The sequence below is a fragment of the Rhinatrema bivittatum genome, chromosome 14 (assembly GCF_901001135.1).
Source record: "Rhinatrema bivittatum chromosome 14, aRhiBiv1.1, whole genome shotgun sequence".
NCBI classification, from domain to species: domain Eukaryota; kingdom Metazoa; phylum Chordata; class Amphibia; order Gymnophiona; family Rhinatrematidae; genus Rhinatrema; species Rhinatrema bivittatum.
In genome coordinates, this window is record NC_042628.1 from 81,555,366 (window position 1) to 81,583,017 (window position 27,652).

Here is a 27,652-nt window from a genome sequence, read left to right on the forward strand (position 1 = left end):
TCTATGAACCGAAGGTAGAGGTATCTGGAGGAGACTTTACATGCAGTAAGCAAAGTCGTATCAAAGTCAGGAACAAAGTCAGAACTAAGTTGCGCGCCTCTTCGGCATGTGCGGCTTAGGCGACACACCGGTGGCAGTGCCGCACCGCAATGGGGGCCAGCTTTAAGGACCCCGCCAGTCCCGAACTGATGGCGTCACACAGGAGAGTAGCAGCAGACAGTCCTCACCCCCGGTAGGCCCTGCAGTTCTTTCTCTCATTTTCCGTCTCCTCCACCTCAAAGAGATCCGCAAAAGGGGCCGACTGTAAGGATCCCGCCGGTCCCGATCTGATGACATCACCCGGGAGGGTAGCAGCAGCTCTGTTGAGGCCGGGAAAAACAGTTCTCACCCCTGGTAGGCCCTGCAGTTCTTTCTCTCCTTTTCCTTCTCCTCCACCTCAAGGAGTTCCACAAAAGGGGCCGGTTTTAAGGAGCCCGCTGGTCTCGATCTGATGACGTCACACGGGAGGGTAGCAGCAGCCCCGTTGGGGCCGGGAAACAGTTCTCACCCCCGGTAGGCCCTGCAGTTCTTTCTCTCCTTTTCCGTCTCCTCCACCTCAAGGAGCTCTGCAAAAGGGGCCGGCTTTAAGGATCCCACCGGTCCCGATCTGATGACGTGTCACGGGACGGTAGCAGCAGCCCCGTTAGGGCCGAGAAAAACAGTCCTCACCCCCGGTAGACCCTGCAGTTCTTTCTCTCCTTTTCCTTCTCCTCTGCCTCCTTTTTTTTAAATTTTGAATTTTCAATAATTACAGACATTAATAAATGCCATTGAAATGTAGGTATAATACTTTCAAGAGTTACATTAATTCAAGTAATTGCCATTAAAGCATACATAAACAATATCACACTTTCCAGTAAACTATCTTCTATAAACTTAAGCCAAAGTACTGCCTAAAAAAATTACTTATATACTAGTGATGGGGAGATCCAACGTTAACCTAGAGCAATATCAATACAATGTTACCAAAATATCAGAAAGTAAGGCAGTTAAACATTTTAAGTCTCTGATTACTTTATCCTATCAGGGTCATAAAAAACATATCTATTTCCTTCAGCCCTCAAAACACATTTACACGGAAATCTCAATGTTACTTGAGCTCCATGTGTTCTAACTTGTGGTAATAAAGTCAAGAATTTCTTCCTTTTCTTTTGGGTTTCCTTGGAAACATCCGGGTATATCCAAATTTTCTGGTTGAGGTAAAGGGCTGTACGATTTTGCAGAAGTTTTTTCATAACAATATCTCTTTCCAGAGGTAGCAAGAATTTAACAAGTAACGTACCTCTTCCTTCCACTTGAGAGTCCTGAGATATTTCCAGAAATTCCATAAGAACATAAGAAAATGCCATACTGGGTCAGACCAAGGGTCCATCAAGCCCAGCATCCTGTTTCCAACAGTGGCCAATCCAGGCCATAAGAACCTGGCAAGTACCCAAAAACTAAGCCTATTCCATGTTACCATTGCTAATGGCAGTGGCCATGATACTCAGAATATTTTTTCTAGTTTCCATCTGATTTTCCATTTCTTCTTTAAGTCCAGATACAAAATAAATTTTGTTCAGTCGGTTGTTCTTCGATTGGTATCTTTAATATTTCCTTCAAGTAATGTTTAAACTGTTCCTTTGCAGAAATCAGATTACATTTTGGAACGTTTAATACTCTGATGTTAGTATTTCTAGATTCGTTTTCTAAAACTTCCACTCTTCTACTTAGTGCCATTTTACCTTTTATAATAACATTTTGAACTAAGTTAGTTTTTTCCATTTTTTTCTTCCAATTGTACCATTTTCTCCACTTGCCCAGTGGTAACTGATTTTAAATTAACAAACGAGTTGTCCAACAGAACCCGTACCGCTTGATTGTGCAAGAGTGGAAGAAAGCTCCATAATGCTAAGCACACTGCTCTCATCTCTAGGCGATTGACGGACCACTTTGCCTCTTCAGTTGACCTTTGGTCCTGGACCGACTGAGACTGGTACACTGCCCCCCCCCCCCCAACCTGAGAGCCTGGGGTCCATGGTCACTATCACCCACTAAGGCACCTTGAGGTCCACTCATTGCCTCAAGTGGTCTCGACAAAGCCACCAACCAAGAGTGGACCTGGCGGACTCTGTGAGCGGTAAGGGAATCTGAAACTCCTCTGACATCGGGTCCCAACGGGATAGCAATGTTTTCTGTAAAGGCCTCATATGAGCAAACACCCATGGCACCAACTCCAGCGTGGACACCATGGAGCCAAGGACCTGCAAATAATCCCAGACTCTGGGTACCGAAGCTGCCAAGAGGCGTCGAACTTGCATCTGTAGTTTGGTGATTCGTTCCTCCACGAGAAAGTCACCATTTGTTATGACTGTCGCTGCCCGATGTCTCCATTCTGCACTCCTTACCTCTCTGGTGACTCCTCCCGCGGTTGACGGACGTTTGGCTGCCACGGCGTCTGCATGCCGTCCACTCCGGCGTCCCTGGTCCGGCTTGGGTGCTGCCTCCTGCCACGCTGTCCAGCTGCTTTAGGGCGCGCGTGCCGCGCGCCCCTGCTTCAAATACTTTCTTTGGTGTGAACCTCAGGAGCGTCCCCCTGTGATGATGTCACGCAGCCCGGCTACAAATAGCCTATGCTACTGCTAGCCAATCGAGTTAGCAAGGGTAATGGTAAAGGGATTCATTACGGATGGGATTCGCTCTCCGTACCTAGCTACTCTGCCTCTCCATTATTGGACTTACTCTATTCGGGGTACCCGCCCCTAGGTGGCCTCTCTCTTCTCTTTCAGGTCGCTGTATGGAACCAGTACTCACTCCTCGAGGGCCCATGTTCCCGGACTTGCTGCCTGAACACTACTTCTGCCTGGAAGATACCGCTGCCTACACCATCAGTGAGTTACCATCTACTTCTCTCAGAGCTGTTCCCTGGAACCAGGTACTCGCTCCTCGAGGGCCTGCCTCTACTCCAGCTTCTGTGTTCCCTACCGAGAGAAACTGCTGTGTGAGTACTCAACCAATGAGGCTCTGTTCTAGAACCCTGCATCTACTTCATTGTACTCACTATCTCAGTTTCTATTCACTACAGCACAGCCATTGAGGGATCGCTGTTCCAGAGCCGAGTGACTACAAGCCCAGCCGGGCTCCATCTCTGCTCACTACTGCCACCTCTGGTGCTCCTCAATAATGTTAATAAAAGATCTATCTGTGTTGTGTGCCCTAAAGCTGAGCCTGACCTGTGGCCCCTCACGGGACTTCCCCCCATAGGCGTGGTCAGCAGCCAGTGTCCAAGAGTCCACCAAAAACCTTACAAACAATAACGCCAGTCCTCTCTTCACACGCGGCGAGCTGAGCGTTCGGAGGGACAGACAGGCCTGCGCGATCGGCGCCGGTGACCCGCCAGGGTAAGGCCTTTAAACCTCTGCACTTACCCTCGGCCGCCGCCAGCGCTGACCACGAGGCAGTCCCAACCGGGTCTCTGGGTCTCCGACCATCCTCTTCCTCTCTCCTGAGCCAATCAGGAGAGCCAACTTTGAAAAGCCAATCGGGGGACAGCCCCGACCGGCCCTTTAAACAGCGCGGCTGCCAGGCAGCCTCTCTTCACATGCGGCGAGCTGAGCGTTCGGAGGGACAGACAGGCCTGCGCGATCGGCGCCGGTGACCTGCCAGGGTAAGGCCTTTAAACCTCTGCACTTACCCTCGGCCGCCGCCAGCGCTGACCACGAGGCAGTCCCAACCGGGACTCTAGGACTCCGACCGTCCTCTTCCTCTCTCCTGAGCCAATCAGGAGAGCCAACTTTGAAAAGCCAATCGGGGGACAGCCCTGACCGGCCCTTTAAGCAGCGCGGCTGCCAGGCGCCGCACACCAAAGAAGCGCGACAAAGGGGCAGGCCCCTTTGTGCGCCCCTTCGAGCAGCCCCGGAGAGCAGCCTCCGCCTCACCCCGCTGCATTCTCTCGCTACAATTATAACTCCTCTTAAGCGACCTTATTGCCTTGCTCTTCAAACCTCTTCAAAACTCACGACCAACTCCTCAGTCTCCAAGTTCAACAATTCAAGTAAGCAACTCAGTTTAACCTCACCCCTGCTTCTATATCAAGCCCTCCACTAGCACTCGAGTTAACTGAGTACTCATTCTACAGTTGCACAGATCCCGAACCTCAAACAGCTTCCAACCTTCTTTTCCTCCAGAACTCATTCCTGGCCAGGCCCCGTGGAGCCTGACCACTCAGTTGATTTAAAAGCTAAAGCCGTTTTATACCTCCTCAATCCAACGGTGAGTCAACCGCACCCCCTGAGAGGCACCAGGCCAATCTTAGGGCTCTGTCAACCTCTTTAAATTTTCACACCCGTCGGAGCGAGTTCTAAGGGGCTTCCCTTCAGCGTCCCCCGGTGTGAGCCCCAAGACAGGGCCCTCTAAGCCATTTGCAACCTTGACCAAAAACATCTAGCACTCATCTTTTCCAGCAATCATCCAGCACTCATATCTTCCAGCAATCATCCAGCACTCATCTCTTCTAGCAATCATGCAGAACTCATCTCTTCCAGCAATCATCCAGCACTCATCTCTTCCAGCAATCAAGCGCTCATCTCGTCCAGCACTCAGCCAGAATTAATCTCTTCCAGCAATCATCAAGCACTCATCTCTTCCAGCAATCATCAAGCACTCATCTCTTCCAGCAACCAGCCAGCACTCATCTCTTCCAGCAACCTTCTAGCACCCATCTCCTCCAGAAATCATCCAAATTTTCTCCAAAAGTTATCATGTTACAAACGTACCCCATCCCCATTATCTCACTCCCATTCATTAACAGAAACAATCTACCCATGCACAATATTCAACGCTCAAAGAGATCACTGATTCCCATCATGATCTCTCCTCTAACCCAATTCCTGGGTCTCTCATTAATCACCCTAACTCTTCTCAACTCCCAATCCCTCTCAAAAAAATCACACTTGCTCAACAACCACCTCTTGGACACCCAACCTGATATATGTGCTATAACCGAAACATAGCTGCAATCCACAGATACAGCTTTAATCAACCAATTACCAATTCAACTCTACGACTTCTTCTCTCTACCTAGACTTAAAAAAAGAGGGGGAGGAATTTTGCTAGCCGCAAAAAAAGAACTGAGACTATCCCACCAAGCCTTTAAATCGACATCTAAACTAGAAATTGGATTATTCAAATCCAATCAGTTACAAGTATGTTTAATATATGCCCCCCCCCCCCCCCCGGGCTCCTAGAATCTGACCCGTCTCCTCTCATCGAAACCATAGCCAAACACATCAATACGGACTCCGCAGCCATCATTTTAGGAGACTTCAACATCCATGTTGACTCCCCTTCGCCCACCTCCAACTGCGAAGTCCTCCTATCATCTTTCCAGGCCATGGGATTTAAACAAATCATAAACAAACCCACTCACAAAGCAGGCCACACTCTGGACCTCATATTCTTTAATGAAACCATCTCATCCACTACACCCCCACCTGTACCCCCATCCCCTGGTCAGATCACTCGCTGATTTCTATAGAATTAGCTATAAGGAAAAAACTGACTCCCTTCATCCCTAAATCTACTATCCAGTTCAGAAAACCCTGTTCCTTGGACGTCCTTAGCACCAGCCTCTCCAAGGACCTAACTAAACTGGACCTCTCCAACACCGACACTGCTATGACCTCGTGGCTAAACATCACTCGCTCTGTAGCAAATAAAATCTGTCCCATGGCTTCGAAAGAAATCAATCCAGCCCGTCCTAACAAAACCCTTGGTTCTCTATAGAATTGAAAAAGGTCAAACAAGGCCTGCAACATAAAGAACAACGCTGGCGTAAGGACCCCTCCCCAACCGCCCAGGCCACTTATAAAACCGCTATGAACCTTTACAGGATCACCATTCTATGTACTAAGAGAGATTTTTACGCCAAAAAAATTCATAGCCCTCACTACTCCTGTTCCTCCAATCATCCCAGAAGAAGAAGCCCAAAACAAATCTACAGAATTGGCCTTATTCTTCGATAACAAAATAAAAAATTTACTCTCAACAATGACCTCATCTAACACCCAGCCTCCTCCTGCCCTAAACCCTTTCCCAGCTACCCATAAACAGATACTAGAATCATTTGAACTCACATTCTCCCTGGAGATCGAATCTATAATCAAGAAAATGAAGCCTTCATCACATCCAACATACCAAATACCTACCAAACTCTTACTTACCATCCCTAACACCATAGCCAAACCTCTGGCTGATATCATAAATTGCTCCCTCACTCAGGGATCTGTCCCGGACTCATTAAAAACTGCTTCACTAAAAACCTTACTAAAAAAAACCTAACCTGGATCCAGCCAACCCGGCAAACTTCCGCCCCATTGCCAACTTACCATTTATCGCCAAGCTAATGGAAAAACTGGTCAACAACTGTCTCATTGATTACCTTGACTCCCATAACATTCTTTACCCCTCTCAATTTGGTTTCCGGAAAAGCTTAAACATGGAATCACTCTTACTCTCGTTAACAGACAAAATTCTGATGGGTCTTGACAAAGGCCAATCCTTCCTTCTGCCTCTTCTCGACATTTCAGCAGCGTTCGACACAGTTATTCATTCAATCCTCATCAACCGTCTGGAGGAAATCGGCATCACAGGATCTGCACTCATCTGGTTCAAATCCTTCCTCAACAACAGGCACTACAAAGTTAGAATAAACGATAAAAAAGATCATTCTCTGTCATTGGACCAATCTTATGGAACGCATTACCAGACTCTTTAAGATCCATATCCAACTCCAAACACTTCAAAAAATCCCTAAAAACACATTTATTTCAATCTGCTTTCCATATATCACACACTAAATAACATAACTACTTCTCCATCACACAGGGCACAACATTATTATATATTGATTTATTTTTTATGTAAACTATTCATTGTTTTAGATTTTTATTTTTATTATATATTTTTGTAATTTTGAGCTTTTATAATTTGATAATCTTTATGTTCTTTTAAATTTAAATCTTTTATTTACATTTGTTTTTTATTTAGTTATGTAAACCGTTTTGATTAAACACTGTTTGTAAAGACTGTATACAAACACTTTTAAATAAATAAATAAATAAATAATCCGACCCCATCCACTCCAATCAAGGGGTCCCCCAAGGTTCCTCTTTATCCCCCACCCTGTTTAATATCTATCTGCGACCCCTATGCCAGCTACTAGAAAGTGTTGTGGAGCGCTAGGAGAGCGATCCCACTCCTGGGAGATGTGTGTGCCCTTGGGCTGCGGCTCGACGCCAGAGGGGTCTGGAGAGGTGCCGCGGGAGACGTGGCATGCCCGAGCATGGGCTGGACAGAGGCAAGCTGGAGTGAAGACTGGAAGACAGGCCCTCCTCCGGACCTGCACGCTTCGGAAGACCCAACAACGCAATGTTGGTCTTGTGAACAGTCCTCCGACCGTTCCCAGCCCTTTCGGACCTGCCGCAGGGTACGGCACGAAGCGGCAGGCCAGATGGAGGCCAGGGCAGCGAAGACTGGAACAGCTCCCCTGTGAGGAAAGGCTGAAGAGGTTAGGGCTGTTCAGCTTGGAGGAAGAGACGGCTGAGGGGGGATATGATAGAGGTCTTTAAGATCATGAGAGGTCTTGAACGAGTAGATGTGACTCGGTTATTTACACTTTCGAATAATAGAAGGACTAGGGGGCATTCCATGAAGTTAGCAAGTAACACATTTAAGACTAATCGGAGAAAATTCTTTTTCACTCAACGCACAATAAAGCTCTGGAATTTGTTGCCAGAGGATGTGGTGAGTGCAGTTAGTGTAGCTGGGTTCAAAAAAGGTTTGGATAAGTTCTTGGGGCAGAAGTCCATTAATGGCTATTAATGAATTATACTTAGGGAATAGCCCCTGCTATTAATTGCATCAGTAGCATGGGTTCTTCTTAGTGTTTGGGTAATTGCCAGGTTCTTGTGGCCTGGTTTTTGGCCTCTGTTGGAAACAGGATGCTGGGCTTGATGGACCCTTGGTCTGTCCCAGCATGGCAATTTCTTATGTTCTTATGGATTCAGATGAGACTCAGGAACGACATGGACTCAGGCATAGACGTGCAGGATCCTTAGATGTGGACTCAGGCAAAGACGTGGACTCAGGAACGAGGTGCAGGATGCATAGATGTGGACAGGCACAGGTGTGGACTCAGGACTGGAATCACAGAGGTGGAATCAGGAACGAGGGCTGAAGGAAGACATGGGCACCGTCCCTCAGGGCGCCCTACTCAGACCACCCGCGGGACTGAGTCGCAGACCACCCTGCCTCATGCGCGCCCTACTCAGCCCTGGAAGGCTGGTCGCGGACCACGCTGAGAGCGGGAGAGCACAGGAAAGAGGAAGCAGGTTTGCTGCACTCCTGGCAGCTCAAGGCAAGGATACGCTGCACTCCTGGCAGCTCAAGGCAGGTAAAAGCATCAGGATCAGGAACAAGGATTACGACAGACCTCAGGGCTGGAACAAGGACATCTGGAACAGCAGGTAACATCAAGGCTGGAACACAGATACTGGAATAGGAGTCACACCTCAGGGCTGCAACATGGAACTGGAACAGCAGGTAACATCAGGACTGGAACACAGGTACTGGATCAAGAGACAGACCTTGGGACTGGAACGGCAGGCAGACATCAGGACTGGACGAGAAGCTCCGACAGGTAACAAGAAACACAGGACCTTGCAGAAGTGCTGGAACACAGACGACTTCCTGGAGCGAAGGATCTCAGGAGTGACCAACTCCTTGCGAAGGCAAAGACAGACTGAACGCTGAGCCCTTTAGTAGAGCTGAGTTGGACAACGCCCAGGGAGAGGTCAGCAGGGGGCCACACCTGGCTGGCCCTTGAAGAGGAGCAGAGAGGCGCACGCCTGTGCCCTAGGAAGCTGGAGAGAAGAGCTGGAAGCTGGTGGCGTCCTCAGCCACGTGGAGGGCCCAAGGAAGCCGCGGAGCAGCCCTGGACTGGAGCTGGGTGAAGGCAGGTCGCTGGAGCAGCTCCCAGCCGCAAGGACTGAAGCAGGAAGAAGCAGAGAGAGGTAAGGCTGGCTGCAGGCACCGGCAGGGAGAACAGAGAGCTGCAAAGACTGAAGCAGGAGAAGGGCTGACTGCAGGAATGGCTCCATGCCGTGAAGACAGCCCCAGGAGGAGAGGTAAGACTGCAGGCAGAGTAGAAAGCTGTAGCAGGCTGCAGGCACTGGCAGGGATGGCTTCCCTGCCAGGCAAGGACCCGGGCTGAAGCAGGCACTGGGAGGGCCGCCTCCCTGCTGGCTGAAGGTCCCGGGATCGCAGCAGCACGTCGGGGGAAGGCAGAAACAGGAGCAGAGGATCCGGCCGCATGGCAACAGCTGCGGGGACAGCCCCAGCTGATTCAGGGAGAAAGAAGCAGCTGCGTCAGCAGCCCGACTGGCTGCGAGAAGGTAAGAGCCTGCCCACGCTCCTCGCGAGCAGGATTACAACAGAAAGTCTCAACCTCACCCACTTTATTTACACTGACAATGTGCAGATCTTAATCCCCATCACGGACCCCCTCTCCAGCACCCTAAACTTCTGGAACAGCTGCCTTCACTCCATCAACCACCTACTCTCTAGTCTCAATCTGGTTCTTAATACGTCCAAAACTGAACTCCTCGTCTTCTCTCCTAATGATAATAACCCCCTTGTCTGCAACCCAATCTTACCTTCAGCAAGCCAGGTGAGAGACCTCAGTGCTATTCTGGACAACAGAATAAACTTCAAAAAGTTCATCAACAACACTACTAAGGAATGCTTCAATAAGCTACATGTTTTAAAACAGCTAAGACCTCTTCTGCACTTTCATGATTACCGTTCAGTCCTCCAAGCCATACTGCTTTCAAAGATTGACTACTGCAATGCGCTACTGCTCGGCCTCCCCTCCTCCACAACTAAACCTCTACAGATGCTGCAAAACGCCGCAGCCAGGATCCTCACAAATTCTTGTCATAAGGACCACATCACACCAATACTTAAAAACCTACACTGGCTTCCCATCCATTATAGAATACTGTTCAAGACCTTGACCATCCTCCACAAAACCATCTACCATCATTCCTCACTCCAACTCACAATCCCACTCGAACTCCATACTTCCACCAGGCCAATTAGATCCACATACAAAGGAACTCTCCAGGCGTCCCCACACAAATCCTTCATCCACAATTCCTTTCAAAAATGAGCACTGTCCTCTGCAGGACCACATCTATGGAACACACTACCCCCAGATCTACGCCAGGAACAATGTCTTCTCTCCTTTAGAAAGAAACTGAAAACTTGGCTATTTTCTCAAGCTTTCCCCTGATGAGACACTCCCCAACAAGTAATGACTCTTACACCCCCCATATCACCCTCCCCCCTTGCCTCGAGCCTATAACTTCTGCCTGCCACTGCCCCATCTCTAGCCCTTGTCGTCTCCCCTGTATGATGCCTCCTCTACCACTTATCTAAAGGAACCGTTAAGATCGAATCTCTTAGTTAAATTAGCCACTTAATTAGCTTTTTATGCTAATTACTTGTTTTTTGCTATTTTGCATTACTTTTAGAAACGTTATGTTAATCTAATTCTTTTCTTTCAATTGTCCAGAATTGTACTCCCTGTTCATTGTAACTTTCTTTCATTCTGTTAATTATGGTTTCCCCTGGTTTTGCTGTAAACCGGTACGATAAGACTTTGTCTTGAGCATCGGTATATTAAAAGAATTTAAATAAATAAATAATAAATTTAAATAAACACCATTGGCCCTGGACCGACTGAGACTGGTACACAGCCCCCCCTCCCAACCTGAGAGCCTGGCGTCCATGGTCACTATCACCCACTAAGGCACCTTGAGGTCCACTCCGTGCCTCAAGTGGTCTCGAGTAAGCCGCCACCAACCAAGAGTGGACCTGGTGAACTCTGTGAGCGGTAAGGGAATCTGAAACTCCTCTGACTTCAGGTCCCAGCAGAATAGCTATGCTTTCTGTAAGGGCCTCATATGAGCAAACACCCATGGGACCAACTCCTGAGTGGACACTATGGAGCCAAGGCCCTGCAAATAATCCCAGACTCTGGGTACCGATGCTGCCAAGAGGTGTCGAACTTGCGACTGTAGTTTGGTGATTCATTCCTCCATGAGGAAGTCCTTGCCCACTCGGGTATCAAACCATGCTCCTAAGATGTCCATGATCTGAGAAGGATGAAGATGGCTTTTGGCCTGATTGATGACCCAACCGAGAGACCTCATACACGGTGCAAGACCTTGTCCACTGCCTGCTTGCAGAGTTCCTCCGACATCGTTCGAATGATCCCAGTCATCCAGGTACAGGTGAACTAGTACCCCCTCCCTTCGGAGGGCTGCCGCCACCACCAACATCACCTTGGTGAAAGTCCTTGGAACCGTAGCCTGCCCGAATGGGAGGGCACAAAACTGGAAATGCATTCTGAGAATCATGAACCGGAGAACCTTTGATGATCCCTGTGGATACTGATGTGAAGGTATGCTTCCGTCAGATCCAGGGAAGCCAAGGACTCCACACTGCATACCGCTGCAATGACCGAGCACAGGGTCTCCATCCGGAAACCCAGAACTTTGAGGGACCTGTTCACTTTCTTCAGTTCCAGGATCAGATGGAAAGACCCTTCCTTTTTCGGCACCACGAAATAAATAGAATAATGTCCCATTCCCCGCTCTTCCCGGGGAACAGGAAGGATGGCCCCTGGCACTCTAGCCTGTGAATGGTCTGCCAAACAATTAGTTTCTTGCTTGGTGAGCCACAGGGAGAGATCATAAATAGGTCTCGCAAGGGTCGAGCAAATTCTAAAGCGTAGCCTTGTTCTAAGAACCCACTGGTCCGACTTTATCTTGACCCATTCCTGGGATGGAGGAATTTGCCTGCACCGCAGAGCTTCCCCGCTGCCACTTCCGCCACTCCCGAAGAACTCTCCCCTCCAGGGAAGCAATGTGAACAAAGGCCCGCACAGGAGAGCTGCAAAGCGGGCTCTCCGCAGGCAGAGCATCTAATGTCACATGGCATGGCCAGTGCAAGAGGGAGTACGTGGAAGGCATCGATGAAGTAAGGTGAAGGAGCAGGACACGGGAGTCTGAATCGTGGTTGTGATCGCTTGCCCTGACTGCGTTCGGCGATGGGACCGATGTCGCATGGCTAAGCCCAGCTAGTGCCTAGTCCTTTGTCATTTTTTTTTTAAACTAACTTTATCGGCAAGGGCAAGGCTTCTCCGGATCCAAGGTGGAGGGGGAGGGACCGGACCACCGTTTTTCACCCCCGGTGCACCACAAGAAAGGCAAGCAACTCTAGGTTTCCAACCCTTGCTCCTGCTATACCTGCTACCAGGGGGTTGGTCCCACCAGGACTTGCCAACCCCCTGGGAGGAACCACAATTTCTTCTGTCCTGCTTGATCTTCTCCTTTTGATCTTCAGAAAATTAATGTTATGCTTTCTCTTTTTTTTTTTAAATCTTAAGATTGGTTCAGAACCGCAGGTTTTGCACCACTCCATCTGCTGGAGACCAAGAAATACTGGAGAGAGATGCAGGTGGCACACCGGCTTAAGAGGGGGTGCTCTTGTAGTTTTTCTCTGTCTCCATCTGCTGGAAGGGAGGCAAAACCCAGCAGTCCAGACTGATCCGGGTACGTACAGGGAACTTCATTTAACCAAATAACTTCTGAGTTATCTTCCTAAATGCTTTTGAATATGGACCTTGAAGAATTTCTAGTGGCTAAATGATGGAGATGAAGAAAAGGGTTCATTTTGATTGGGGCAACCTACACAGAGCAACAATTACCATAAGAATAAAACAAAAAAAACAAAAAAATAGAAGATTGCTAGGCAGATTGGACGGACCATTTGAGTCTTTTTCTGTCAGTATTTACTATGTTGCTATGTAAATGTTGTGGTCCCGGCCCGCAGAGCTCCACAGTCGGTCCCTTCCACTACCTCAGGGCTGCTTCATGTACCACGGCGCTCCGTTCAGGCCTTGCTAGGCCCTTCCCGCGGCGATCCCTCCTGGAGGGAGATGCCGCCGACGCTCTCCAGTTGGCCCTGCCCCCTAGGCGCGCACGCGCAGGGGCTTAGAATTTAAAGGGACCAGCGTGGGAAACATAGCACCGCCCGGGGATGACATCAGACGCCTTCAGGGTTTTTACACCCTGCAACTAGCTCCACTCTTGGCCTTGCAACGAGGTTCCCTCCTTGAGATTAGTAGTTGCAGTCCTCTTCTTGTTCATGCGTCTCCTGGCTCCTGACTTCGGCTCGACTTCCTGGCTCCTGACTTCGGCTTGTCCTCTGGTATCTTGCTTGCTGCCTGTCTCGACCCCTGGTTCGTCTTCGGTCTCTGCTGTCTGCCGCCTGCCCTGACTTCTGATTTGTTCAACGTTCTGCTTGTCTGCTGTCTGTCTTGATCCGGACTGCTCCGCGTTCACTCCGTCTGGGAGACCTCGCCTAAGTCCAAGCGGCTCATGGACCTCAGGCTTCCAGTGGTGAAGTTCCTGTTGGTCTCCTGGCTCCAACCACTGCTCCACTTCGCAACTTCAGGACAACTCTTCGGAGACTTGTCTTCAGGAGACCGCACATAAGTCCAAGTGGCTCGGATCCTCAAGGGCTCCTCCCGGGGTGATCTCGGGCTTCCAGTGGTGAAGATCGGTGGGTCTCCTGACTTGATCTGCCTCCTGGCTACGACCTCCGTTGTGGGCCTTCTCACAGTGCGCTTTCATCATCCCTAGCCGGCTCAAGGGTCCACGAACTCAACAGTAAAGCAAAACAAAAAAACAAGATCCATCCTCCAAGATTAAAGGGAATATATTTCCCCATCTCCAGGGTAGAGGATTATTTCCTCAGAGTGGAAAAATTATCATACCTGGGAATTCTTCTGTAGTTACATGATGTTAGGTTCCATACTAGGAGCTACCACCCAGGAAAAAGATCTAGGCATCATAGTGGATAATAGATAAATAGATACATTAGTTATGTTACATTACATTGAAATCATCGGCTCAGTGTGCTGAGGAGTCAAAAAAGCAAACAGAATGTTAGGAATTATTAGGAAGGGAATAGTTAATAAAACAGAAAATGTCATGCCTCTATATCGCTCCATGCACCTTGAATACTGTGTACAATTCTGGTCGCCGCATCTAAAAAAGATATAGTTGTGATGGAGAAGGTACAGAGAAGGGCAACCAAAATGATAAAGGGGATGGAACAGCTCCCCTATGAGGAAAGGTTGAAGAGGTTAGGGCTGTTCAGCTTGGAGAAGAGACGGCTGAGGTGGGATATGATAGAGGTGTTTAAGATCATGAGAGGTCTTGAATGAGTAGATGTGACTCGGTTATTTACACTTTTGAATAATAGAAGGACTAGGGGGCATTCCATGAAGTTAGCAAGTAGCACATTTAAGACTAATCGGAGAAAATTCTTTTTCACTCAACGCACAATAAAGTTCTGGAATTTGTTGCCAAGGGATGTGGTTAGTGCAGTTAGTATAGCTGGGTTCAGAAAAGGTTTGGATAAGTTCTTGGAGGAGAAGTCCATTAATGGCTATTAATCAAGTTTACTTAGGGAATAGCCACTGCTATTAATTGCATCAGTAGCTTGGGATCTTCTTAGTGTTTGGGTAATTGCCAGGTTCTTGTGACCTGGTTTGGCCTCTGTTGGAAACAGGATGCTGGGCTTGATGGACCCTTGGTCTGACCTAGCATGGCAATTTCTTATGTTCTTATGGACCAAAAGACTCTGGGTTTGGAGGCCTGATTGGTAACCCTGTTACTTGAATATCAGTATATAAAAGTGCTAAATAAATAAATAAATAATTTTAGGGGGTTACGCGAGCATGGCTAGTGTGCATGTGTCTTCCATAGGACCTTGTCGGCTTCTATGCGCCCATCTCAGCGAAGTTCAAATCAGGCTTGCGTGAGGCACATTCCCAGTTTTGCAATTAGTCCACCAGTTTGTCCATTTAAAAAGCGAGGTCTTTCAGACCTCTCTGGTTCTTCATCGTGTATGACCTGGACCCTTCACCCTGTTCTATAAGCCTAAAACTGGAGATCCACAGGCTTGCTTGTCATCAGGAGCAGCAGTAAAGTTATGGGATATCTAGTGTACATGCACTGCAGTTTTCGGAGTTACGAAAGGCCCATTCCCCACTCTTTTTCCACCCCATTATTCCTTACACGAGCACGGATACCTACACACATATTTTGCGACTTTTTAAAATCTGTGTTGCACGTATGTGGGCTTTTTGCATGAGCAGTGCTTTTAAAATCGACCTGCCAGGATGTGCGCTCCATAAAAATGGTTTGGAGAGACATTCCTTCTCTTGGCAGTGGTCAGTTCCCTGAGAATGTCACTGTGGGTGGAGGGCTTCCTGGTCTCTGTGCTTTACCTGATGTTTGCTCTTTTTGTTTTCTTGTTCCTGGCCCACAGCAAACAGGGACATAGCATCTATTGTCTCGGAGATCATGATGTATGTGCTGATCGTGTTCCTCACTATCTGGCTGGTGGCAGAGATGATCTATTGTTATAAGAAGATTGCCGCAGCCAGTGAAGAACCTGCACCAGAGAATGCGTAAGTGCATCACTGAGTCTGACGCACACACACACATACACACAGTCCAGGTACCCCCCACACCTTCCAGGGGACTCTCAGATTGTCTGCCTTCCCTCCTGCTTTCTGGTCTCCCTCAGCACAGAGCTGTCACTGCAAAGCACAGGAGGTGACAGAGAAACAATGCACTGTGGAACATTTTTGAAAGAAATTGATCTTGTTCGTACCATAGTAATATCACAAATTGATTATTGCAATGTTTTGTATCAGTGGACTTCCGGTCTTACAGAATACTGCTGCACGACTTATTATGGGGTTAAAGAAATATGATCATGTTTATTTTGCACTGGGAAAACTATTTTGGTTGCTGGTTCTATGTCGTTTTAGGTTTACATTTTATGTCTTGTTTTTAAAACACTTCAGAGGGGCCAGCCTCAATATTTGTTTAACATATTAACTTATCATCCATCCATCCAAAAAGATCTTCTTGTGTTACCCTTGGGGATTAGACTAGAATGTGTGAGATACTCTGCTTTTGCTTATCAGGGTCCGTTATTGTGGAATACTTTGCCGCACAGTATGCGTATTGAGGCCAATTATTCCAAATTTAGGAAAGCAATGAAGGCTTGGTTCTTCAACCAGGAATTTACTTAGTTCATAGAGAAACAATTTATGATGTAGTTTGTTCGCATAAAGGGGTTATAGTTCATTGTGACTGTTAATGTTTACTATGTTTGATTTATGTCCGTTGATTAATCAATTTAGGGTACACGCGGGCGTATATGTGTGCGCGCTACCCAGCACACGCACATGGACGCCTGATTTTATAATATGTGCGCGCAGGCGCACGCATGTTATAAAATTGGGGGTCAGCGCGCACAAGGGGACAGCCACTGTTCGATGGCTAATGAGCCCTGGAAGATGTTCTCCCTGAATGGAGGCAATGCGGAGACTCACATCTAATGGCTGAAGAGGAATGTTCAGAAGCTTGACAATGTCATCCATGATGAAGCTGCCACTTGTTCCTGTATCGACAAGAGCAATGGTGGCGAAGGAGTGGGCCTCGATGCCCAGAGAGATGGGAAGCAGGAGTTGGGGGCCGGTGACAATAGCGCCTAAGCTCGGGACCCCCGCTGGGCTCAGGCATTGCAGTTTTCTGGACGAGCCAGACAAGAATGTCGAACATGTCTGGAAGTGCCACAGTAAAGGCAAAGACCCTCCTTCCTCCGACGGAGATGTTCGGTCAGAGACAGTCACCCATGGTTCACCTCCATGGGTTCCACCACGGAAGAGGGCGGTGGTGCTGGAGTCTTGGCTGGAGGACTCTGAACATGCGTGGGACGCGGTATAGGAGAGTGGGAAGCCTTTACTTCTAGGCGCCTTTGCCGGAGTCAATGGTCGATCTTCCCGGTGAGGGAAATCAAGTCCTCTAGAGACAGGGGAGTCTCATGATGGAGAGTTCATCTTTAAGAGCGCTGGAGAGTCCATCTAGGAAGATGGCTTGCAGACAATCTTCTTGCCACCCGAGCTTAGTAACCAGGGTCCTGAATTCCACCGTATACTCAGAGAGGGTCAGTGACCCTTGACGTAGGTGTAGAATATAGCTGGCTACAGATTGATGGGCTGGGTCTCCGAAGGTCTGTTTGAAGAGAGCAATAAACCCGGATAACTTGGGAAAGTACGGAATCAGAGCATTCCCATAAGGGAGAGGCCCATGCGAGAGCCTTCCCTTCCAGGCGGGAAAGGATGAAGGTCACTTTAGTGGTTTCCTTCAGGAACAAGGAGGGTTGCAGTGCAAATTGCATGAAGCACTGATTAAGGAAGCCACGACAGGAGCGTGAGTCCCCATTGTATCGAGGAAGTGTCAACGATGCTTTGGGAAGCATAGAGGCCGATAGGCCCACGGGATTGGCCAGAGCTGTATCTCGCAGCTGTGAACGAAGCTCTTCCACCGAAGAGGCTAGCGATTCCAAAGCTCTGTGATGTTCTTGGACTGTGGCGGCCAAACCCGGTAGGGCCCTGGAGGTGGGAGACTCCTCCGAGTCCATAGCCTTGGCAACCTGTTGTGTTCGGGGGTGGACCCTTGTCCTGGGGCAGTGGAGAACTGCTCCCTGGTAGGGACCAGGAAGCACCTGCCCCCAGGGGGCGGAGCACTGGAGGAGACAGAGGCTAGGATAAGCTTCACCACTGGAAGCCCGCGGTCCCCCCCGGGTGGAGCCCGTAGGAACCCGGGCCGCTTGGACTTAGGTAGGCCTCGCAGGGTCTCCTGGAAAGGTAGTAGACTGGTGTGCCCTCAGACAACAAGGGAGCTCCGGTCTCGAGGCTGTAGGTCTGATGGAACAAGGAGGACAAGAACAATGTAGGCAATGACAAGGCTAGAGGCAGAGCAAGAATCAGAGCTGTGGTCAAGGACAGTCGAGGTCAGAATCCGAGGATCAGTCCGAGGAGTAGTCAACGAGGCAGGGGTCAGGTTCCGGACGTCAGACGAGGTCACAAGGCAGGCAGAGGTCAAGATCCAGGCAGCAGGCAGGAAGGTCGAGGAACAGGCTGAGGTCAGTACCAGAGAGACAGTCCAAGGGTACTACCTGGGGAGACGAGACAGACGGACACTGGAACAGGAGGACGCTGGGACAAGGCTGGAATGAGACTGGAACAAGACTGTGAATGCGGAAGCAAACTTGCACACATACAGTGTCGACCCGATTGCCAAGGCAAGGAAATGCAGGCAGGAACTTCCTTATATTATGCGATCAATCAGGGCGCGCCGCGGAGCTAGGACCCGCCCCTGGTCCTACAAGGGACCGAGCAGAGCGCTCATGCGCTCGCGCATAGGGGTATGGGCCAACGCCACTGGAGACGCCGGACTCTGGCATAAGGCCTGGTGTTCAGTGGAAGGCCTGGTGACCGCCGCTGCAGGACACAGAGGCCTGGAGGAGCTCGCAGCTGCCGCTGGGGAGGCCAACCCATGTCCTACAGAGGATCCAACGAGGTGAGCAAGCCCGTACGCGGACGGGGAGCGTAATAGGTTCCCTGTTTAGAAAAAAGCAACTCTACTGAGATAAGAGGGAGGCAAAGACAGCTGCAGGGACAGATGGAGAGGGAGCCAACTATGGGAAAATTCAAGAGCGAGGTAGGGATAAATGGAGGTAGAATAAGGAGGTTGGCTGAGGCAATTGTAGTAATCTGGGGATGAAGTGGAGATGGGACAGGAGGAGGCAGCTGCAGGGAGAAGGAGTCGGAGAGGTGGGAGACAGAAGCAGTCATGGGGAGAAGAGGAGGAGAGAGACAGCTGCAGGGAAAGAGATGCAGAGGCAGCCATGGGAACAGGAGGAACAGCAGTTTTACTCTTCTCATGGTGCTGTATACAGAGAGAAAGGTTGCAATAGAGGGTAAGATGAATGGAGGCGGAAAAGAACTAAGGGGCAGCCATAGAGAGAGAAGAGGAGAGCTGGGAGAAAAAGGGTGAGGGAGGGAAGAAAAGAGGGAGATGGAGGAGTGGGGAGGTATGAGGAAGAGCTTGGTAGAGGGATATGAATGTTGTCTGTGGAACCTTGGACCAAGGTTACCTGCAGGTTCTCCCCAGCTGAAGCAGAGCAGTCACCTCTACAGGAGGGAGATGTGAAAACAGAAGAGAGAGGGAGTGCTGAGTGCCAGCAAATAGAAAAGAGAGATCAAAAAATGCAGGGGTGTGAGAGGAAGAGATGAGAGTGAAAAATGGTGAGAGAGTTAGGGTGAGAGAGAGAGATGATAAGAGGGAGAGATAGTTGGAGAAAGATTGAGGAAAAAGATAAAGGTGTCAGAGACAAATAGAGAGGGAGGGAGAGAGGGATGACGGAAGGAGACACAAAGAAGGAGAGATGGAAAAGCAGGAGAGAGATTAGTTGATCTGGGGACTCCACGGCAGTGCTGTGCACTTAGGAGGTGCCAGATTTTGATTCTCAGTTCTGGTCTCTTCTCTGCATGAGCAGCATCTGTGCCTAACATTCATGACACGGTGACGGGTGGGGGGAAGATGGGTAGTTAGTATTGTAATTCTTTCCCTACTCCCTGAGGACAGCGGTCACACAGACTTACAGTATATATGCACTCCAACACATCTACCCATCTCTACAGCCACATTTCCTACCCTAAAACAAAATCATCCGTTTCTACTTTTTCCTTTGGAGTTATCAGGGATGGGTTTCACCAAGCCTGGTTGTATCCCAGTTATTATGTTTTTGGGGGTTTTTTGTCCTCATTCGTGTCACCTTCCAGCAGCTTTCTGCAGCTCAGTACTGAGGTCTGGAATCCTTTCAGGTGCTCTGGGTCTTTATTCACATCTCAGATGCCTTCAGAGCCTGGTACAAGTCTGCTCTCTCGAGAGCTCCCATCTGACCCAAAAGAGGTTAAGCCAGCTCTAGTTTTGCCCCAGTGTATCTATGGACTTTTAGTTCAAAATTTTAAAGAAAGACAGGAATATAAATCCACAAACAGAATGGATCAACCTGGCCTGTGGCATGGAGCAACTCTCTGAGTAACATAAATTGTAATCCTGCATCTCTTTTCTCCTTCTCTTGCAGGTCTGAGTACTTAGCAATAACTTCAGAGAGTAAAGAGAACTGTGCAGGGGTCCAGGTGGAGGAATAACAGAGGAGCCGGAAGCAAGAAGGCTTAATAAGGAGGTATGTAATGGAACCTTATCTGACTGTGGCCCCTCCACTCAGTCAGGGCATTAGCAAAACCAGCACTATCTTTAAAAACATAGAAACATGACAACAAAAAAAGACTGCCCATCAGCCCAACTAATTTAGCTTTACAGTTCCCATCACTTCCTCAGAGATGCCCTGTGTTTATCCCATGCGTTCTTGAATTCAGATACTGTTTTGTCTCCACCAGCCTGTTCCATGTGTCCACCACCCTCTCTGTAAAGAAATATTGCCTTAGAGTACTCCTGAGTCTACCCCCCTTTTACCCTCATCACTTGACCCCTCGTTCTACAGCTTTGTTTCCTCCTGTGCATGCAAACCTTGTAGATATTTAAATATGTCAGCTGTAACTCCAATAAGTCATCTTTCCTCTAGGGTGTACATATTCAGATCTTTAAGTCTGTCGCCATATGCTTTAGAACAAAGACCACTGACTATTTTAGTAGCCACCCTCTGGATCGATTCCACCGGTTTATATTCTCCACAATTGTACACAGTATTCCAAATGAGATCTCACCAGGGACCTACACAGGGGCAATATCACCTCCCTTTTTCTGCTCACTATTCCTCTCCCTATGTAGCCAAGCATCTTTCAGGCTTTTGCAGTCGCTTTATGCAACCTAATTGTCCACCTTAAGATCATCAGATATAATCAACTCCAGATCTTGCTCTTCTTTAATGCTTAGAAAAAATTCACCCCCAATACTGTATCTCTCCCTTGGGTACTCTGCATTTTTTTAGTATTAAATCGTAGCTACCAGGCCCTAGACCATTCCTCGTGCTTTGCTAAATACCTCCTCATGTTTTCCACATTTCTGTCTATCTGCCTTGCTGCAGATTTTGATTTCATCAGGAAAAAGACAAATCCTTCCACATTATAAATCACAAAAATGTTTTAAAAAATCAGTCCAAGGTTTGCTTCCTGATGTCTCCCCTCCTTGGATTGAACTCCATTTACCTCTATGCTTTGTCGCCTCCAACTTAACCAGTTTCTAATCTAGTCAGTCACTCTAGGGCCCATACTTAGGGTGCCCAATTTACATAGTAATGATGGCAGAAAAAGACCAAATGCTCCATCCAGTCTATTCTGGGAACGCTAGGAGAGCGGTCCCATCTTGAGGGAATTGTGTGCCCTTGGGCCTCGGCACGACCCCAGAAGACTCCAGAGCAGCACCGAGGTAGGCGAGGCGTGTCCAAGCATGGGTGAAGACTAAAGGTCTGACCCTCTACCGGCCCTGCATGCTTCTGGAAGGCGAACAACGCAATGTTGGTTACTGAACAGTCCTCTGACCATTCCCAGCCCTTTCGGATCTGCCGTTGGGTATCGGCAAGAAGCAGCAGGCCAGACTGACAATGAGGGCAGATGGAGGCCTTGTGACATAGAAGATGCTAGACGAGACGAGGAGCTTGGAAGACTCTGGATGAGACGAGGAGTTTGGAAGGCTCTGAACGAGACGAGGAGCTTGGAAGGTTCAGACATTAGCACTGTCTCTCAGGGCGCCCTACACAGCCCAACGACACGGGCGGACCCAATGGGCTGGTCACAGACCACCCTGACCCACTGCACACCCTACACAACCTGGAGAGGCTGGTCATGGACCACGCGGAGAGCGGGACAAGCGCAGGAAGGGAATCCAGCCAAGACGAAACTCCAATGACGAAAACAGGAACAGACGAGACGGATTTACCCCAACAAGGTGTCATCTGGAGAACAGGAGGAGCTGGAGGGTGAAAAGGGCTCAGAACAAGCGAAGGAGGAATGGGGATGGCCTCCCTGCCGTGCGAAGACCCCAGCTAACTCGTGGCTCCCTGCCGCTGAACACAGCTGACTCGTGGCTCCCTGCCGCAAGGGATAACAGGGCTGGGAGCGGCCTCCTGGCCGCATAGGAGGTCAGAAACGCGGCGATCCGGGCAGGCATGGCAGGTCGGCGGCAGGTCCCGACTGCCACAAAACGGCTCCAGCGTTGGCGGCCTCTAGGCCGCGTTGGAAAGGCAGCGAGCATGAAGAGAGGTAAGAAGCTGCTTGTGGCACAGCCCACAAGCAGTTTCACAACACAGTCTGCCCTGCAAGTATCTTATAGTAGTAACTGCCACTCTGTGCAGGTTATTCCCAAGCCAGATGTTAAGGGTAGTAATATTAAACATCAAAACCAAACAAGGGTCAAACCCTTAATAAAATTACTGCTAGCAACATTTTCACAGGGTGAGCAGCCTTCCTGATAATTCATATAGTGCTGCTACTTGAATGTGCTTTGCTTTTGGACTTGGCCGTAGAAGCAGTCGTGCGCTTTTTCCATAATGTCTGGGTATCAATACCCTGGACCGTAAAAGTCAGCACCTAGCGTTGGCTGTCGTCTGAATCCAATTCCCTTTCCCCCCCCCTCCCCACCATCGAAGCGGAGAGCAATGCTGCAGTTGCATCAAGATCACATAATCTAATTGGTTAAGGGGAGTAATCTCCATGCCGTCTGTTAGGGGTAGTGGCTGCTGCACCATGCTGGTTATCCTCCATGCACCCTTTTCTTTATTTCCAACTCTAGTCTTCAGGAGTCCATGGTGTTTATGCCATGTCTTTTTGAATTTGTTTACTGTTTCATCTTCTTCTCCTCTTTTGGAAGGGCATTCCAGGAATCCACCACCCTCCTCTTCATGAAGAAATATTTCTTGATGTTGGTTCTGAGTTATCCCTCCTGAAGTTTCATATCGTGACCCCTAGCTCTACTGTTTGTTTTGGAAAAGGTTTGAGGAACAGGCATCATCAAAAACATTTATGTATCTGAAGTTCTGCATCGTATCTTCCCTGAAGCTCCTCTGTTCCAAGGTATACATATTCAGATCCTTCAGCCTCTCCTCGTAAGTCTTCTGATTCAGACCCTACACCATTTTGATTGCTCTTCTCTGGACAGACTCCATCCTGTCTCTGTTCTTTTTGAGATAGTCTCTAGAAATGATAATTATGTTGGCTATGGGGAACTGTGTCAAAGGCCTTACTGGAATCCAAGTGCACTACATCTAGCGCTTTCCTTTTGATACAACTCTCTGGTCACCCAAAGAAATTGATCAGATTTGTTTGACAAGATCTACCTCTGATAAAACCATGCTGCCTCGGATCTTTCAATCCATTGGATTCCAGAAACTACACTATCCTCTGTTTTAGCAGTAATTCAATTCATTTGCTCACCACAGAGGTCAGATTAACTGGCCTGTAGTTCCCAGCCTCTCCCTTGCCTCCACTTATATGAATAGGAACCACATCTGCCCAATTCCAGTCCTTCAAAATTACTCACAACTGTAAAGAAACATTGAAAAGTAAGCCAGTGGAGCTGCCAGGGCTTTTCTAAGTTCCCTTAACTACCCTTGGGTGTATTCCTTCTGGCCCCATTGCTTTATCCATTTTAAGTTTAGTTAGCTCCTCATGAACACACTGTTCTGAAAATCAACTGATTGTTACCTTACTTCCAATCTTATTTATGTTTGATTTATGTGGGACTGCTCCTAGTCCATCCGCAGGTTACAGCAAACAAATATTTGTTAAGCAATTTCACTTTTTTCTCATTATTTTCTACATTTTCTTCTCGTTCACCTCTGAGTCTCTCAATGCCACTTTTGCAAGTCCTTTTGTCACTAACATATCTAAAAACATTGTCTGCCATTTTACTGGATTTGCTATTTTTTCCCATTTTAATCTTTGTATTCCTGACTACTTTCCCAGCTTTTCTTAGCTTTTCCAGATATTGTTGCCTGTCTTCCTCTTTCTGCAATCTCTTGTAGTTTATGAACACTAAACTTTTCTCTTTTACCTTTTCAAGTATTTCGTGAGAAATCCTTCGCGGTCTAATTTTCCTTGCTCCTTTAATAACTTTTACTAACAAAAAGGTTTTTGCCCTTACAATATCTTCTAGTTCTACCCACTGCTCTTCTACTTCCCCTAGGTTTTCCCATCCAGCTAACAACTTCTTGAGGTACTCCCCATTTGTTAGTTTTCCTCCACCTTTGAATGAACCTTTATCTCCTATAATACTGAACCACACCACCCGGTGATTACTGGATCCCAGATGATCATCCACTACAACATTAGAGACACTGTCCATATTGGAAAGTGCCAGGTCTGCTATCGCCCCTCCCGTGTGGACTCCGTTACCAGTTGATGGAGCAGTTCCCCTTGCAGAGGATCCAGGAACTCCCTGCTTCTAGAAGATACTGCAGCTGGGATGCCCAATCAACATCCAGCAGATTGAAATCCCCTAGTGATAGCACCTCCTCTTTCATAGCAATTTTGTGAATATCCTCCATTAAATCTCCATCCATTTCTTCTGTATGTGATGGAAGTCTGTATATTATACCAATATGAATAGAGATTCTATTCCCTTTCTCCAAATTAACGCATAGTGCCTCCTTCTTACCTCAAGCCCTGTAATTCTGTTGCTTTAATATTACTTTTTATATATAATGCCATGCTTCCTCTCTTCCATCCTACCCTGTACATGGAGTGGAAGACTAGCCAACCACAAAAAACAGGGTTCACATTCTACTATCCCTCCTTCTGGCCTTGACCCTCTGTGGATAGAGAAATACAATGCCTGAATCTAAGTATAAATCAAATAAATATCCCAGTCATGGTTTTCTTGTGTACCACAACTCTGGGAAGCTACTGCACCCAAATCAAATTCCTCCATGACTGCTTCTAGATACTTTGAGCATTAGTGTGCATAGCTTTCCAGATGTTGCCCTTTTGTCCCATTTTTGTACAGCTATTTAATGTTTTACTTACCTTAGGGTTTTGTTTACCCATCCCCGATGATCCTAGTTTAATGCCTTCCAAAGACAAATATTTTTCTGAAATGATTTTTTTTGAACAAATAAAACTTCAAAGAACCAAAGTCAGATGTCTGATTTTGATTCTTTGAAGTTTTATTTTCTCTTAAAAAAAAAAATAAAAAAAATCTTTAAAAAAAAAAAAGTTATCTTTGGACTATGTGTGTCAGAAATAAATGAATGAGAAGACCAGCTGGGTTTTTTAACCAGCCACGTGGTGGGCTTGCTGATACCTCATTTGACAAATTTGTAGGGGGATTCATCATTCTGCGATTTTTACAACGGAAGGAAAAAGGGGTGGTGGGGGGGCGATACTGTGCACTCAGCCGCATTGCGGTGGTATGTTTTCCCCCACCACGGTCGCAGCGCGGCACGCAGTATCGCCCCCATAGCGCCATTGTGAAAGGTGGTGTTACTTCCGGCACCGCTGCTGGTGATAATGTCTAAAACATTTCCCTAACCCCTCCCCTTTCCCTCATTTTAATTTTACTGCCACGATGCAGTAGTTATTGCGTGCAGTAGGGCGTTATCTTCTGCGATAACGCCTAACCCACGCGATAACCCCACATCACATTTTGATAAATGACCCTGTTGATTAAATATTGTCAATCAGGATGCAGTTTAGTATTTTTATTGCTTTTGTCTTTATTAGTTTTATATAGAACATAAATACAGATCCCATCTTAATAAATACAAAAATTTGATTAATGAAACAAAAAAACAATATTACAAAACTAAACTGGAAAACTTCAATAATAATCCTCGAGCTTTGTTTATTCTAGAAAAAAAATTAACAAAAGTGTCAAATAAGGAACCAACCATTCTAAATGAATCTAATTGTAATAATTTTGCGCTCTTCTTTAAAAAAAAAAAGGTAGAGAACATCGTTGCCTCAATACCCAGTATTAACAACCAAGATATTAAAATGATAAAAAGAGATGTACCTGAATGGTCCACCTTGGATGAAACCTCCACTGCCGAAATTGAAAGTGTGATAAAAAAAAAACGAAACCCAGCTATACACCCTTTAGATCCAATACTACCTTCTGCCCTGAAACCAATAGCATCCACTATTGCCCCAACAATAGCGAAGATTGTGAATCTGTCACTAAAGGAAGGATATATCCCTGAGATATTAAAATCTGCCATAATTAAACCAATCTTAAAAAAAACAAACCTTGACCGAGAAGTAATATCTAACTATAGACCAATCTCAAATCTCTCATTTTTATCTAAAATACTAGAAAAAGTTGTACACAAGCAATTATCTGAACATCTAGAGGAAAATAGTATTTTGTTTCCGAATCAATTTGGTTTCAGACAACACTTTAACACAGAAACATTATTATCTCTCACAGATACCGTTCTAAAAGGATTCGAGACAGGTCAGAAATTTCTTCTAATTCTACTTGATATATCGGCTGCGTTTGATACAGTCAACTATGATATTCTTATAAGTAGACTAAAAGAAATTGGTCTAGCACACACCACCCTTAACTGGATATCTTCATTCCTTAATCAAAGGTCTTTTCAGGTTAAAATTGGTAACTCGATTTCTGAAAAATACGAGCTTAACACTGGAGTTCCACAAGGAATCGGCTTTATCGGCAACCCTGTTTAATATATATCTATTACCCATTTGTCATCTTTTAGCAGGCCTTAGTTTGAATTTTTATATCTATGTGGACGACATACAAATTCTCGTTCCCATAACCGATACTGTTGAACAATCCTTCAAAGAAATAAAGATCTATCTTACTGCTATTAAACAGTTATTGACACATATGAAGCTTGCCAATAATATGGATAAAACTGAACTCATCCTGCTTGAGAGAAAATCAACACCCGATAGTAAAATAATATTCTCACTATCAAATAACGTAAGAATTGATTTAGTTGATTCAGTCAGGGATTTAGGAATTACAATTGATTGTGAATTGAATTTCAAAAAGCATATTTCTATGAAAATAAGAGATGGATATTACAAACATTTAGTTCTTAGATGTCTTAAACCATTATTAGATTCTAATGATTTCCGAACCATCTTACAGGCTTTGATATTTTCACCTCTAGATTATTGCAATTCTCTGCTGTTAGGACTTCCACAAGCAACACTTTGACCTCTTCAGGTATTGCAAAATGCGGCAGCACGGGTTCTTACAAATAGTAACAAACATGAACATATTACACCGATTCTGATTAGATTACACTGGCTTCCTATCACACAAAGGATTCTATATAAAATTTGCTGCATTATTCAAAAATCAATCTACGGTCATAAAACAGATTGGTTAAATTTCTCGATCCGCATGCACACACCACACCGCTCCTTAAGATCAGCTAATAAAGGACTCCTCTCAGTCCCATCATTACATACTGCACATTTACATTTAGTAAGAGAAAGAGTTATCTCTATAGCTGGTCCAAACACATGGAACAGTTTGCCAACCGAACTACGGCTCGAAAGTGATTGTAAGAAATTTAAGAAAGGTCTAAAGACGTGGCTTTTTGAGCAAGCCTATACATCTTGAGCTTACACCTTTTGAGT

At 47.0% G+C, this 27,652-nt stretch overlaps 1 protein-coding gene across 2 annotated transcripts in view; it reads left to right on the top strand.

Moving 5' to 3' along the window:
- Positions 1-27,652, top strand: part of SCN1B (sodium voltage-gated channel beta subunit 1) — a 127,422-nt gene that overhangs the window by 88,336 nt on the left and 11,434 nt on the right. For both annotated transcript variants that reach the window (XR_003852671.1, XM_029577061.1), the window contains exons 5-6: positions 15,484-15,625; positions 20,164-20,265. Coding sequence is in view for 1 of the 2 variants with exons in the window: in XM_029577061.1 (XP_029432921.1) it covers positions 15,484-15,625; positions 20,164-20,230 (209 nt within the window). In the remaining variant the exon portion in view is untranslated. The remainder of the gene's footprint in view (positions 1-15,483; positions 15,626-20,163; positions 20,266-27,652) is intronic.